This window comes from Terrapene carolina, unplaced genomic scaffold (assembly GCF_002925995.2).
Source record: "Terrapene carolina triunguis isolate 2854851 unplaced genomic scaffold, T_m_triunguis-2.0 Scaffold66, whole genome shotgun sequence".
NCBI lineage: Eukaryota > Metazoa > Chordata > Testudines > Emydidae > Terrapene > Terrapene triunguis.
Genome location: NW_020664417.1, coordinates 94,756,156 through 94,772,906, shown reverse-complemented (window position 1 = coordinate 94,772,906; position 16,751 = coordinate 94,756,156). Strand labels below are relative to the sequence as shown.

The 16,751-nt window shown below is 43.7% G+C and overlaps 1 protein-coding gene across 1 annotated transcript in view; it reads left to right on the top strand.

Annotated features, from left to right (window-relative positions):
* The window catches only part of LOC115271163 (catenin alpha-2-like), a 253,966-nt gene that overhangs the window by 196,104 nt on the left and 41,111 nt on the right, over positions 1–16,751 (top strand). The window contains exons 5-6 of the mRNA XM_029910656.1: positions 4,498–4,617; positions 7,560–7,826. Of these exons, the coding sequence (XP_029766516.1) occupies positions 4,498–4,617; positions 7,560–7,826 (387 nt within the window). The remainder of the gene's footprint in view (positions 1–4,497; positions 4,618–7,559; positions 7,827–16,751) is intronic.

Below are 16,751 nucleotides of genomic sequence, written 5' to 3'. Positions count from 1 at the left end.
CCCTCTGCTCATTACATTGGGGGCAATCTCCCACCCATCCTGATGGAGTGATCCAAGGAAACATCCCTTCCTAGGTAGGGTTCCACCCTGTGGGGGCAAACTGGCTCTGTGTTACTTTACTGTAGCTATAATTCTTCTGAAAATAGAAATAAAACATTGTTAAATATTGAATATTTCACCTGAAATGTATTGATAATTAATATTAATGAATTATAATAAATTCACACTAGTGGTTAATGACCTATTATGTGCTTTCTAAATCTACTTGGTTTTTTTAATAAAGATTTTCAAAAATATGTGCTCAGACTTATTTAGGCACCTAAATAAGTTGCCTGATTATAAATGTGAAGAATACCCAGCAGCTCCCATTGATTTAAAAATTACTACTGCTTGGGATTAATTTTAAATATTTATCTCGTCTCTCATCAGCACCAGCCCCCTCACCCCCACCCCCACGTGGAGGCCTGGGGCCAGCACCCCCCACGGGGGGGAGGAGGGGCTGTGTAGGGCACCAAAATTGCTACGGACGGCCCTGCTGTCATGATAAAAATGTAGGCAGTGTAGTTGCAGCCGTGTCAGTCCCAGGATATTAGAGAGACAAGTTGGGTGAGGTCATATCTTTTTTATTGGACCAACTTTGTTGGTGAGAGAGACAAGCTTTCGAGCCACACAGAGCTCTTCTTCAGGTCTGGGAAATGGACCCCCAACATCACAGCAACATGCAAAGTGGAACAGATTGTTTAGCATAAGTAAGTTGTTAGCACATATTGTAAGGGACCATTTCCACAGACCAGGGCACACCAACTCAAAGCGGCACCAGACCCTGCCAAAACAATAGATGCAAAACTTGCAGCTATATCTCCACTACTACAATAAGCAAACCCCCCCCCGCCCCCAGCACACCTTTCAAGATGCATGTATACTACACATGCCTATTGCAACATGTACTATACCTCATCCAGTGGAATAAATGCCACCATAACAATTATGTGGGTGAAACCAAACAATCACTATGCTCTGAAGTTAACTCACAAAAGGAAAATGATTAAAGATAAAAAAGACCATATCCCCCGTGGCAGAAGACTTTTCATAAAGCAATCACTCTATATCTGACCTATCAGTCCTCATCCTCAAAGGAAACCTCCACAACACTTTCAAAAGACAAGCCTGGGAGCTTAAATTCATTGCTCTGCTAGACATCAAAAATCATGGACTGAACAGAGACACTGGATTTATGGTTTGTTACAACAATCTGTAACCCAGTAACCCCATCTTTTTCTCCTATGACTGCACAGGTGATAATGGGCCACTCTACCTTGAATGGTCCCTTACAATATGTGCTAACTACTTATGCCAAACAATCTGTTCCACTTTGCATTTTGCTGTGGCTCTGGGAGTTCCTTTCCCAGACCTGAAGAAGAACTCTGTGGGTATATCTACACAGCAAAGAAAAATCTGTGGCTGGCCCGTGCCAGCTGACTCAGGCTCACGGGTCTCGGACTCTGAGGCTGTTTTCATTGCTATGTAGACTTTCGGACTTGCGCTGGAGCTCAGGCTCTGGGACTCTGTAGGGAGGGAGAGTCCCAGAGCTTGGGCTCCAGCCCAAGCCCAGAAGTCTACACCACAATGAAACAGCCCGGCAGCCGAGCCCTACAAGCCCGAGTTGGTTGGCATACGCCAGCCGCGGATCTTTCTTTGCTGTGTAGACATACCTGCATGGCTGGAAAGCTTGAGGGTTCGTATTTCAAGTGGTGGTAGATAAATAGCAGGAACAAATTAGACCATACAATATAGTTTTCATACTAATTTTGGGAGCTGTCATGGCCGTTAGGATTTGAACATCGTTGTTCAGTTTATGGGTAAGAAATGAGATGATACAGGCCCAGATTGATTCGACCACAAAAGCAAAGTGCAGCTTGTAACAGTTAGATGTGGCGTAACACCTCCAGGAAACAGCTGTGCATTTAAATTGCCAGCCAAAGCATTTCTCTGCAGGACTCCGTGAGCCTGATTCTCCGTGGCCTTGCACGTTGTGCAGCCTTTGTGGGTGCAAAACGTGACAGAATGAATATTATCCACTCGGACTAGTGCTAACCTTTTACATTCACTTTGCAAGGTAAAAATAACACAAGGTACAAGTTAGCGGTGAAGCAGACCCTGTATATTTTAAACCCTGCCTAAATTAATTAGATGCCTGCTCTTGTTATTGACGTTGATGAGGTGCCAGAGACTTTACAGAGACCAAGATAGAGCTCTAAATCCTTTATTAGGAACAAGTCCCTATTGGAATTAAATAACCTTTCCTCTGAAAAAGGAAGGTTCATGTGTCTGCTGTTAACGGTATGTCCAGATTGACAACACCTATTGTTCCAGTTAAATATTTCATTAATTCAATTTGAGACAGATCAGGATAGATCTACATTCACTGATTAAACCCATCTGCTGGGAATTTCACTCATCTCTCAAATGACAGAAAAAGTTCACAAAATTTCACTGCCCCACTTGCTCACAGGACGGGTAATTTTATTTCCGGGATGAATAAAGCATTTTAAATCTTTTGATTATAATCATGATGGTAAGCAGCTTTTATGCTGGGGCTGGTAAGTTTGGGATAGTTGTACTAGGCGGGCACTTAGTAATACATCTAGGAGCTTCGTATCTTCACCCCTTTTGCTGAACAAATTTGAATCACTATGCAGAATGTGTTTTTTCTATTAAATTCTGCTCTTTATGTAAAAGTAAATGCAACACATTTGAGAACAGGAGAAAAAATAGAAAATGAAGCCCCAAACTAGTTCTTATGCCACAGTTACTTTTCCATGTTGGGCCTCCTGTTTTAACTACATTTAAAAAGATGCTATGTTAGCTATGTAACACAGGGTACTCTATACATTTAATTTCAACAGTAAGTTTAATTTTCTTTGCTTTTGATTTGTTCCCATATGCTGTAATTAGCCTCAAGCCGCGTCTAGACTAGAGACCTTACAGTGGCACAGCTGTACTGATGCAGATGCCCCGCTATAAGATTTCCCATGTAGCTGCTCTGTGCCAACATAACTAAACAAGTGGTGGTAGCTATGCCAGCGGGAGAGTGTCTCCCAGTGACATAGCACTGTCCACACCGGCGCTTCTGTAGGTGTAACTTTTGTCTCTCAGGGGGGTGTTTTTTCACACCTGTGAGTGATGTAAGTTTTACTGACAAAAGTACTACAGGAGACATACCCTTAGTTTTCATATAAAGCCTATACTACACATACACAGTTAAGAAATTGTTCTCTCTGTTTATAATTGGAGGGTCACACACTTAATAACTTCTGTTGACTAGACTTATTTCACATGTCACGGGCTCCTTACATCCCTCCATTCCACCCCACAAGTTCCTTGTGTGCCACCCTTCTATCCCTCTCTATTGCAGGGACTCCTGCAACTCCCCCCAATTTGCCCTTGCCAGGGGTTCTGTGTGCTCCTTTCCTCCATATCTGATTCTCTCAATCTGCCCCCTACCAGTAGTTGCGTGTGCCTCCCCCCAATGTCCTCCTCGCATCATTCCAGGGTCCTTCATTCCCACCCTTTTGTCTCTGATGGGACTCCATGTGTGCCTCCATTTTCCACTTCCCCCATGCCAGGCTCCTCCAATCTCTGCTTTGCCAGACTTCCCCCTCCCCCTTACCTGAGTCCCCAATTTTCCTCCCATGCCAGGAGATGGGTGCTATCCCCCAGGTCTCCCTCGCCTTGCTCCCACAGTAGTTATTAGTTTTCTTTCAGTCTGGGAGATAAGTCCTTCAGGGTGTCAGCTTATTAAACTCCATGGGGAGGATAGGCAGAGCTTGGATATGGGTATTGTTTTCTTGGGTGGCATTAATGGTACCATCATCCAGTTGTTTGCTCTATAGACAATTGCAGAGCTGATTGTAGCTGTGACTCTGCTAATCAGATGACACAGGATCCTTGTGGTCCCCCATTTTTCTCCTTTTGGTTTTCCAATTTCCCCCCAAATCAATAGAGTTCAGGCCATTGATGCCTAGAATATCCGCTGAAATTTTGTAATGGATTGGGTATGGTATTCATAAGTTATTGCGTTACAGACAGACCAACATCCAGACAGAGAACAGAGAAATTACATACAGTTGAATGTAGGTCCTTGGCAAGCCTGGCCAATAAAAAAAATGACACAGATATTAAACATGTTTAATCTAGGACGTATATCTGAATAAGACAGTGTCTAAACTAATGACTGTTATATGAAGTATACATTATAGTGTCATGCAAAGAAGGGAAAGTAATACAGAACAACATTCAGAGAAAGCTTTTGTATTAGCTTTATTAAACCAAACTGAGGTCAGTTGAATTACTCCAGAGTTACTGTACATTGGTGTAACTGAGAGTCACATTTGCCTATGAAAAACTGGGGCATAGAATGGTTAGTGACTTGGTCAAGGTGGGAAAAGTGACAGAGCCGGATTAAAACTCTAATAAATGTCATCTATTAAATTCTAGGTAGAAGAAGCACTGGAAGCTGTGAAGAACGCAACAAATGAGCAAGACCTAGCAAATCGTTTTAAAGAATTTGGGAAAGAGATGGTGAAACTTAACTATGTGGCTGCTAGAAGACAACAGGTGGGTAAATTGTAAAGCAGTGGGTGTGAAAATTCAGTCATATAAAATAACCTGGGTTTTTATCGTGTTCAAAGAAATGTTGTTTCTGTTTTGCATCATCAGATCTGTCAATAATTATTATATCGTTACCTATATCTTAAGCCTATTCATTTTCCAATTCACAGTTGCCTTTCTTTAGAAGTGTTTTTTTTTTAAAGGAAAATCTTGAAAAACAATGCTTCAATTAAGAATGGCTTAAAGAGTAAGAGAGTAAATGACCAAGGAAATTACGTTATTTAGTGGTGACTTCAATCCAGTCCAGGTCAGTAGAGACTGGAGGTCACTATCTGATCATTGTGGTCTACATGAAGTGTTATTTATAAAGATAATATTTTCTTTACAAAAATGTTCTGACAAATTTTCAAAAATGGTCTAAAATTCATATTTAGGCACCTAAATAAGTTGTTAGGTCTAATTCCCCACTCTGGCACTTCGAGTACAGAAGATGGGGGCCCGCAAGGGTTCTAAAGATTAATACTGACCACTCCAGGCTTGTATTAAACTCCCAAGGTTACAGCTTTTCTCTGACCTTGGATTGGTAGATGCTACCACCGCCCAAGTGCAGAACCCCTTTGAGAGCCCAGGAAGGCACCTTTGGGAATTCCTTCCTGTGGGGTACCCTCAAGCCCTTTTGCCCCCCCCCCCCGGGAAGAGCTAAGAAAGAAAAACAAAGGCAATCAGCTGTTGCCACCAGCTAATTAAACAACATGTGCACAAACCTCTTAGGACACAAAAATCCAATTCTGCTTTTAAAAAGGGGTAAATTTTATTTAAAAAAAAACAGAAAGAAAATACATCTGGGAACTCAGGCTATTGCTAGATTTTAAAAGAAACAACTACAAGGATTAAGCCCCAAGAATAGCTTTCTTGAGGTCCAGCATAAAGGTTACAAGCAAAACAATAGCACCTGGGGTTAGCACAGAGGAATCCACAAGCCATAAAGAAATAAAAGAAATAAACCTAATCTCATCTTCCTAGACATTTCCTGATCTACTTACATATCTGGGGTTTTAAATGAGTAGTTTCTAGGTATGACACTGATGATTTTTCATACCTGGCCCAAGCTTCTTACAGCATAGCTCTGCCCTGTCCCCTCTCTCTGGGAGAACAACCACAGACAGACAAAAGGGGAGTCTTGTTTCAATTTTAACAAGTTCTAGCCTTCCCATTGGCTCTTTTGGCCAGGTGCCCATTCACTTCCTTTTACCTATGCATAGCAGTGAGACTTTTTAACCCTTTACAGGTAGAGCAATTAGAGAACAGTTACTAAGAGGGATTTTATAGCTACTGGCTGGCTGGGTGTCCATAAAAGGGAGCTATCCCCCGTCCCTTCATTTATCACATAAGTGCTCTAATTTTCAAAACACCCAACACTACTAATGGAAATCAAAGGGAGTTGGTAGGACCTTAGTCTCCTGAAAATTATCCCACATATTTAGGTGCCTAACATTAGATATCATTTATTTGAAAAATTTTGCCTTTTTTTTTTTAAACAAAAAAAAAGTTGTTCATATGGATAGAGCTCTCTGGTAGTCTAATGTAACAGGAGTCTTTCCATTTCAGAAGGAACAGGAATTTATTATGAATGCTCACAAACAACATTGTTAGTTTTCAGATGATTAAAAAGATAATCTGATTTTTTGTATTAACAAAGAAATAAAAAATAGAAGACCTGAATGTGACAAAAATGATTCAGCATCCGAAATCACATATGTCTGTGCAGAAGGTCAGACTTTTCCCTTTTAGAGCCTACACAAAGCTGATGATTACTGCAACCTTGGGTCCTTATAGGGGCAGACGTCATAGGGTCTCACTGTTATGCATTCCCCTCCACTCAGAATATAGCTTTCACCTAAGCAGCCCAATCAATGAGAGCAGGCTTGCCCTGTTACAGATCTTTAAAGTAGATTTTCCTGTAGAGATGGGAAATAAAGGAGGGAGAATACACGTGCATTCACTAGGCAGTTCATAGCTAGGCCTCCTCCCGGCCAATGCTGCTTCCAGTCAGTCGCCACACCTTCTAATAGAGTAAAAAAGAACAGATTATAGTGCTGCCGCAAAATATCTCTACAGTGTATTATTTCAATAAACAATTTACAGAGAATGTTTAATGTGCAACACAATTTAGAAACAATATACTTCCACACACACTGCAGAGAAGGCCACTTTTCAGGAGTATTGCCTTGTGTGTGTTTCTTTCTCCACCCTGGATATGATTCTTTCCTTCTTCTTTTGACATCACACATGTTTCTAGTTCATACATATTTTGTATATTTTCTCTACGTCAGTTATATTTTTTTAAATATTTTTAATAATTTCCCTGGTGTTTAAGAATATTCACATTTCCATGTAGTTGCCACCCTCTCTTTCTTTTTCTTCTTCCCATGAGGTCCACTAGCATTCCATGCTATCTTTTTTGTGTGTCTTGCTGCTGTTCTTTTAGACGTTTTGCCCAGAAGTTTTCCTGCATTTTAAGATCGTTAGCGTTTTCCTCTTATTTTCCTCCATTTTTCCATGTGGCCGACCTGTTATAACATAGAAGAAAAACAAAACAAAATAAAACAAAACAAAAAACAGGTTTTCTAGGGCAGGAAGAACATTTTGTTGTGACATAACTGGTAAATTCTGTGATGGATTCCATTGCTGCAGAATCAGGACCACAGGGACCTACTTACGAGTATATATGAATAAACATTGTAACTGTGGGTGTAGCATATTCTAATTAGGATGACCAGATATCCTGATTTTATAGGGACAGTCCCGATTTTTGGGACTTGTTCTTATATAGGCTCCTATTATCCCCCACCCCCATCCCGATTTTTCACATTTGCTGTCTAGTCACCCTAATTCTAATGCTAAAGTTTCATTATATAACTGTACAGTGTACGTATGTTTTTGTACAGGAACTGAAAGATCCTCACTGTAGGGACGAAATGGCTGCTGCTCGAGGTGCTCTGAAGAAGAATGCTACTATGCTGTACACGGCATCTCAAGCGTTTCTCCGTCACCCTGATGTAGCAGCCACTAGGGCCAACAGAGATTATGTCTTCAAACAAGTACAAGAAGCAATAGCTGGTATCTCTAATGCTGCACAGGCCACCTCACCAACCGATGAGAACAAGGGGCACACTGGTATTGGAGAACTTGCTGCGGCACTAAATGAATTTGATGTAAGTATTAAATGTGTGCACTACATGACACACCTTTCAGGAAATGCCACGTACCTTTTGTCAAACAGAATTTGAAGAGTATATGCTTGCTTTGTACACAATTTTATTTTGGTAGGCTGCAGCAAGCAACAGACAAGTAGTCATTACATTTTAATGAGAAATAGCTCTTGCTTTCAGTGAACGCTAGAACTTCCAAGCCATTGTTTGCGTTCTTCTGCTGTGACTGATAGAGGCAAAGAAGTCTCTCTTCTTCTGCCTTAGCATCAGCAAAATTTTATCCAGCTAAACTGTTCAAGTTGGTTGGTAATCTAATTAATCTGGCTGCCTTAGAGTTGAGTTTTACGAGTATCTTTATCTACTTTGCTGAAAAAGATAAGCTGTGATTTAGGATGATTTGGTTGTTGTCACAGATAAAATCAGTGCAGGAAGATAGAAATACATTTTCTTCTCTGAAATGTTGAAGGAGCTATGCCCAACTGGTTGTTCATTAGATTCTTGCCCCTCACGTCCAGTAAAAACCTACAGGGATATTTTCAGCGAAGACCGCTGCTGCTAGCTTTTGTGCAGACAGGGTGCCACTGCCTTCAAGATTCAGGTGGTGGCAAGGCCCATGGTTAAAACCTTGTCAATGACTTCTTAGTTCTAAGTTTCCCCCATCCCATTTTTGTGGAATGCCATTTAGAAGGCATTTTTGGAAGCGCTCTAGATGCATAATTTCATTGGCAGGGCCTGACAGAATTCACCCTGTGGTCTTTAAGGAACTAACTGAAGCAGTCTTGGAACCATTAGTGATTAATCTTCATGAATTCATGGAGGATGGGTGATATCCGAGAGGACTGGAGAAGGGAAAACGTAGTACCTATCTTTAAAAAGGGGAACAAAGAGGACCTGGGGAATTATAGACCAGTTGGCCTAACTTTGATATCTGCAAATATACTGGAACAAATTATTAAACAATTAATTTGTAAGCACCTAGAGGGTAATAGGGCAATAAATAATAGCCAATGTGGATTTATCAAGAACAAATCATACCAAACCAACCTAATTTCCTCCTTTGACAGGTTTCCTCGTCTAGTGGATAGGAGAGAAGCAATACATGTGGTATATCTTGATTTTATTAAGGCTTTTGATGCAGTCAAAGGGGGGAGGGATAGCTTAGTGGTTCAAGCATTGGCCTGCTAAATCCAGGATTGTGAGCTCAATCCTTGAGGGGGCCATTTAGGGATCTGGGGCAAAATCAGTACTTGGTCCTGCTAGTGAAGGTAGGGGGCTGGACTTGATGACCTTTCAAAATCCCTTCCAGTTCTAGGAGATAGGATATCTCCATTAAAACAAAAACAAGTCCCACATGATGTTCTCATAAGCAAACTAAGGAAATGTGGTCTAGATGAAATTACTGTAAGGTGATGCACAACTAGTTGAAAAACTATCCTCAGAGAGTAGTTTTCAATAGTTTGCAGTCAAACTGGGAGTACATATCTAGTGGGGTCCCACAGGGATGTGTTCCTGGGTCCAATGCTATTTAGTATTTTAATTAATGTCATATAATGGAGTGAAAAGTATGGTTATCAAATTTGTGAATGACACCAAGCTGGAAGGGGTTACTAGCACTTTAGAGCAGGGGGTTCATATTCAGTTCATGGTCCAGTATAACCCCCAGATCCTTTTCAGCACTGCCTAGCTAGTTATTCCCCGTTTTGTACTTGTCATTTTTTCTTCATGAATGCAGTATTTTGTATTTGTCTTTACTGAGTTTCATCCTGTTGATGTCATACCAATTCTGCAATATATCAAGATTGTATTGAATTCTAAATATAGATTCTAAGACCAGAAGGGACCATTGTGTTCATCTAGTCTGACCTCCTGTATAACACAGGCCAGAAAACTTCTCCAGAATAAATTCTGAGAACATATTGTTTAGAAAAACAACTCATCTGGATTTAAAAATTGTTGTAATGAAGACTCCACCATGACCCTTGGTAAATTGTTCCAATCATTAATTATTCTCACCCTTAAAAAAATTACACCTTATTTCCAGTCTGTCACCGACCAGGCCATGGGCAGTCATGCCTAGTGGTGAAGGTAAGAGTTCAACCTACGAGTTAGAGCTGGGTCCAGGGTGAATGGAGTACAGGAAACAAGCTGATCTATCAGTACCAGAGGGGCAGAAGCCAAATGCCAGAACAGAAGGGTCAACTGGAGTCATAAGCCAGCAGAGGCAAAGCCAGGGTTCGAAACCAAAACACTGAAGCTACTGGGGAGCTGGGCAGGAGCATACACTGGACGCAGGCTGAGACAAGCAGGAGCAGGGAACTGGAATGAGCAGGAGCAAGGACTGGAACAAGGGCAAGCACTGCTGTGAGTCTAGTATGCATTGAGCAGCCTATGAACTGCTGTGGGGGCCAGGCTTTTAAGCAGCACAGCTAAACCAGCAGTCAGTCAGGAGCTGTGGCTGTCTAAGAGGTCTAAGGCAGTGATTCTCAAACTTTTTTTTTCCATGGACCACTTGAAAATTGCCGAGGGTCTTGGCGGACCACTTAATGATCTTTCCAAATGTTGTTTGTACCGTTAGCTAACTATTGTAAAGCGCTTTGGATAAAAGTACTATATTAAAAAAAAACCTTAATAATAATAAACGTTTTTTAGTTCTACAAATAAAAGCACAAAACTCATATTTTAATATCAGTAGTCTTACCTTTCTAATGCAATGGATGCGCCTTCTCTCCCCCACTGCAGCAGCCCCGGAGCTGGGAAGGAGGGCTGTTTCTCGCCGGCGGCCACTGCCCTGGGGCTGGGGAAAGTCACCTCTTTCTCTGGCCACCGCAGCCCTGCACGTCCCAAATTTCCCCCACCCCCTCTTCTCACCTCACTGCCCCCTCCCACCTACTCCCTATTCCCCCCAAGGCCACCACCTCACCTTTCATGTGCATCTTCTCCAGGGTCCAGACACCTAATTAATAGAGCCACGCCCGCGCGGTTCCACTAATTAGCTGGGTGGCCCTTCATTCTCTCGTGTGCGGCCGCCCAGGCATGCACTTTAGAGGGAACTATCCGCGGTCCACATGAATGGAGCTCGCAGACCACTGGTGGTCCACGGACCACAATTTGAGAACCTCTGGTCTAAGGCAATGCAGCTGGGCTCATTGGTTGCCTAGCAGCGCACTTAATCTGGGAGCAGGACAGCAGTTGTTCCTAGCTGGTCTGGTCCCTGACACATCTGAATTTGTCTAACTTCAGCTTCCACCTATTGGATCATGTTATACTTTCCTCTGCTAGATCGAAGAGCCCATTATTAAATATTTGTTCCCCAGGTAGGTACATATAGACTCTAATCAAGTCACCCTTAACTTTCTCTTTGTTACTCTGAATAGATTGACCTCCTTGAGTCTACCACTATAAGGCATGTTTTCTAATCCTTTAATCATTCTTGTGGTTCTTCTCTGAATCCTCTCCAATTTATCAACAACCTTTTTGAATTGTGGACAGCAGAACTGGACACAGTATTCCAGTAGCAGCTGCACCAGTGAACCATATGGAGATAAAATAACTTCTCTACTCCTGTTTATGCATCCCAGGATTGTATTAGCTCTTTTGGCCACCATGTCTCACTGGGAGATCATGTTCATCAGATTATCCACCATTACCTCCAAATCTTCTTTAGACTTACCACTTCCCAGAACATAGTCCCCCATCCTGTAAGTATGGCCTACATTCTTTGCTCCTAGATGTATACATTTACCCTTCGCCGTATTAAAATGCATAGTTTGCTTGAGCCCAGTTCACCAAGCGATCTAGATCTCTCTGAATCAGTGACCTGTCTTGTTTACTATTTTCCATTCCCCCAATTTTGGTGTCATCTACAAACTGTATCAGTGATGATTTTTTTTGCCTTCCAGGGCATTGATAATGATGTTAAATAGCGTAGGGCCAAGAACAGATCCCTGCTAGACCCCACTGGAAATAGACCCACTTGATGATGATTCCCAGTTTACAGTTACATTTTGAGACCTTTCAGTTAGCTAGTTTTGAATCCAATTAGTGTGTGCCATGTAAATTTTCTTATTCTAGTGTTTTAATCAAAATGTTGTGCAGCACTGTCAGGAGGTCATCGGGCAACTCATCGCAGCTGTGAGTTGGCTTGGGCAGGTGCAGGTGGATGCTGGTGCAAGGTCAGCTAGCAAAAGCTACTCCCCCTCCCATTTTGTCCACTTGATCCTTCCTAAATATGTTATAATAATTGATTTTAGCATTCCAATTGTGCTAATCATCCTACCAGGTGTCAATAATACCAACTAGATCAAAATTATACTCATATATGAGCAATTCGAATTCCTCTTGTTTGTTACCCAGGTTCCTAGCATTACTGTATAGGCAATTCAAGAATTTCTTATCTTCATTCCTTTGTTTACTTGATTAATTTTGTTCTCAACATCTATATTTTGTGCTAACTCAGTGTTTATATCTTCACTCTTTTGACCCTTCCCTTTTGCTGTTAGTTTAACTCCCTCCTGACTACTCTAGCCAGCCTATGCCCAGGGAGATTGGTTCCCCTTCTACTCTATCCCCATAGATGGACCAAAGTTCCACAAAACCAAAGCTCTCCCCACTACACCACTTACCTAGGCAGCAATTCACTTCTGGAATCTTTTGTCTTCTGTCTTCCCTTGCTTGTGGGACAGGAAGGATCTCAGAGAGGATGGCTTGGACATTCTTCTTCAGCATGCTTCTGAATTCCCTGAGGTCTTCTGTTTTCTGCAGGAGATCCTGAAACATACTATCATTAGCGCTGATATGAACCATCACCAATGGATCCTTGCCTGTAGACTTCAGAAGCCTATCCAATCTTAGAGTGATTCTTGTGTCTTGGCTCCAGGAAGGCAGCACGCTGTTCTGCTGTCCGCATGTCCTGCCATGCGGGCAGGGGACTGGACTCGATGACCTCTCAAGGTCCCTTCCAGTCCTAGAATCTATGAATCTATGAATCTATGTCCCTTGCAGAATGGTCGTTCAATTCTTCAGAGTATTGAATCTCCAACAAGAATCATCTGTCTTTCTTGGATTGTTGGAGAACTCTTTGCAGGTAAGCTTGATTTTTTTTTTATAGGTTTGGCCAAACTGCGATTCACACATGTCTTCTATATATCTCTCCTTTCCCTGGGATGTACTGGACTTTAAGAGGTATCTTCCATAGTTTCCATGCTGAGGACTTCAGATGGATTTGAAATTTCCAGCTGTGTGGAATTCCTGCTGCTGCTCTTCTCTCTGGAGGCCACAGTCTGGCTAACCTCGTCTGTCTCCAATGATATAGAATGACACTATGGCCTTTTTCCTCCTCTCTGACTTCCACTCTTGCCAATTCCTTTTATGCCCATCTCCATTCTTCCTTGAACCTGGGCTACTGATGTTTTCTGAACTTCCTTGTCTAGGAACTTTTCAGCTTCTCTTATTTTCATTAGTGTCTCAACTTCCCTTTCCAATCCAATAATCTTTTCCTCCAGCATAGCCACCAATTTACATTTCATGCACAGGAAATCTCATCTGGCTTCAGGCAGGAAGAGAACATGGCGCTTCTGTTGCAGGTCACCACCACTGTTCCATCACTGGCCATCCTAAATCACACATAGAGCTGAACCTGGAAGGAAAGCCTCTCACAATCCCTCTCCAAACTCTTTCTGAAACTCCCCTGTTAGCTGCCTCTGTTTATGGATCTTGAGTTCACCTAGCAAGTGACTTTTTATACCAAGTCTTCCCTGCTCAGTTCAGCATAGCTCCTCTTCTCACCTCACCACCAAGGATTGATAGGCACTCAGGGTATGTCAACATTGCAATGTAAACCTGGGTTTCTTAACTGGGCTTGAGCATCTACACTCGTTTGTAGCCCCAGGTTAGAAATTGTTGAACCCTTGGTCCTGGTCTGGAGCTTCAGTATCTACACTGCATTATGTGGGCCTTGGTCCAAACAACCAGATTCCAGACTGCCCAGTGCCTTCCCAAAATGTGGCCGCTCTAGTCCTTTGTCCATGGGAAGACTTGACTGTCCAGAGGACGAATAAAATCAGCCTGTAGGATTGTGGGACACTTTTGGTGGCCTCCCAGAACATAAGTCCGGTGAGGCTGCATCTACATCTACAGTGCAAAGCAATAGAGCTTGAATCCTGGGTCCTGGCTTGACTCAGGCTCACACATCCATCCCCATGGGGTTCTGGGACCTTGGGCCTGAGTCCTGGGCTAGTGCAATTTGTGTGTAAACGGAAGGGGGGTTATGCCTGAGCCTGAACCCTGGGCTTGGATTGCAGCATAGACATACCCTCAGAGACATCAAACGGCTGGGCTGATCCACGCTCCAGGGCCCTACTCAGGCCCCCAGGGCCCAGCTATGCAGCCTATATAGAGAGAACAAACAAGCAATCAAACCAACAAAGTTTACCCTAGTCTACCGAATGCATATCTAGCCACCGTGATCCAAGCATTTTGTCCCAACCAGGGTGGACTACAGTAATTCATTATAGCAGAGCTGTCCCTCTGATGTGGTTAAAATAAAGATTAAACTATAAGATTAAGATTAATCTACAACTAAGATTAAGACCAGATTTCTGTTTTAAGCTTGACTTTGTAAATGCTCTAAAATCTATATGGTTATTTGGATTGCCTTGAAATTTGGTGTGCCTCATGGGGAGGCGGGTATGGTCAGTGATCCAAATTTGGAGTCGTTTGACCAAGAGATACAATCCCTGCAGAAAACCATGAAAAACCCAAGCCCCAACCCCCAGCTTTTCTTAAAGTTGACACATTCTGGGAATGTTTTTAGTGCACAGATAGGGATCAAACCAGGGTTCAGATCATTGCCCCAGGGGCTCAGATATTCGAGAGTTATCCCAATGGAGTCGTCGGCACCCATCAGTCCTTTGGGGGAAATGAAATTAAAATATTATTTGAAAAAGAGTTTGCTTCTCCAGTTAGGCATGTGCCCAGCAGTTCTAATACTCATGCTCCTATTGACATGCCCAATTGATTACATTGAATGTGCGCAGACAGAGGAGTTAACATGACTGTTAGCCTTCACCATTGTACACCTGCTTCATATCTCAAAGGATTAAACAATAGTTCTTTGAACCCCAATCACCCGGTATCATCTTGAGTCCCACCTCGGACAGAAATCTGGGAAAGGTAGAAAGACATTTGGCTAAAATCTCTGTCAGTTTTTTTTTTTCTGGTTTTTTTTTGGGGGAGGGGGGTAATCAAAGTATTTTTCTAAACAATGTTTTTTTTTAAATTGACATGCAAATGCCTGCCCTCAGTGGTGTGGAGGGCATCTTAGGGGGCAGAGAAGTGGGGCGAATAGGAGTGAGATTCATTTGGGGGCTGCATCGAGGGGAGGGATAAATGGGGATGGGTAGTAGGGGAGGTGAGAGGAGTTGGGGGGCTCATGAGGGGGAGGGGAAGGGACACTGGGAAGGGGACATAGGGGGAGTGGCAGAGAATAGGGTCAGGGGGCTGTCATCCCCACATTTCTCCTTCTGGGTGTGTGCCAGGATCTGGTGGTGGTCTGAGGCCTTCTCCCCACCCCAACCCATGTGAGCTGGGATCTGGGTATCCCTGCCCCCACCAGGGCCTCTGATCACTGCTACTTTCCTCCTTGTGTGTGTGCCAGGATTTGGGGGGCCCCTACTGGTTTAGGGAATCTGAGCCCCTCTCCAATCCCCCCTCCTCATGTGGGTTGGATCATGGGGATGCTTGCCTCTTTGGGATGTCTGAGACCTGCTCCTTGACCCCCATGTCTGTGCCAAGGGCTGGGGGGACCCCTACCCATCTGTGGGGATCTAACCCCCCCTCCATGTGCATCCTCATGTGAGACAAGTTCTGGGGGGTTTGCCTTTCTGGGAGGGCAGCAGTCAGAGCCCCTCTCCCTACCTTCCCTCATGTGAGCTGGAATATCCTGGGTCCCTGCTGAGTGGGAGTGTCTGAACCGCTCCCTCTGTTTGTGCTAGGATCTGGGGGTGTGGGCCTGGTGGCCCCAGCCCATCTCTGGGAGCCTGACCCCCTCCATGCCCCCCTCATATAAGCCTGCTTCTGGAGGAATCTTGCTTTTCTGGGGAGGTGTCTGAACCCCTCTCCTTAGCCCCCGCCCCCCGAGCCTTCCCCCAGGTGTGTCTAAGTCCCACTCCCTCCCCCTGTGTATGTGTGCCAGGATCTGTGAAGCCTCTACCCATCTATGGGAGTCTGACACTCTCCCACCCACCCTTGTGTGAATCAGGTTCTTGGGGGGATTGAGTCCCATTCCTTGCCCCCTTGATATGAGCTGGGATCTGGGGTGCCTTGTCCCTCTAGGGGGGTCAGAGCCCATCTCCTTACCCTTCCACCTGGCCCATGTGAGACACGATCTGGGGAAGCCCTCCCTGTCTGGGTGAGGAGCTTAGAACAGCCATGCTGGGCGCCTCTATCAAGAACACACTACGGACCCCGGGTGAGGAGCTGAGAACGGATATGCTTGACACAATCAGAAACTCTCCAACATGGAGGAGGGGGAATGAGAACACCCACTAACATGAACGGAGCAGTTCTCATTGCTCTGAGCTATTTTTTCAGACTGCAGTCCTCTCCATTGGGCATCCTCTTTAATCTGAGAACATTTCAATCAGATGTGTGGCTCACCTCACACCTCTCCCAGCCTGCTGTGCTGCTGATAGGTGTGTAGTGCCCCTCCCCTCTCTCTAATTACAGCAGTGGAGCAGCAGCTCTGCTAGAGGTAAGGTCATGCCATTCTGGAAGGGTAGGAGCTGCCACTGGAAAGCCTCAACTCTGCCTTAGCAATGGTTTTGGGGCATTCAGTTGTAGCTAAGGTTGAAGGTGGAAGCAACGTAGATGCTCCATCTCACTTAGAATGTAAAAACTTGATTCTTCAGCAGGCTGGGCCTTTTCAATCAC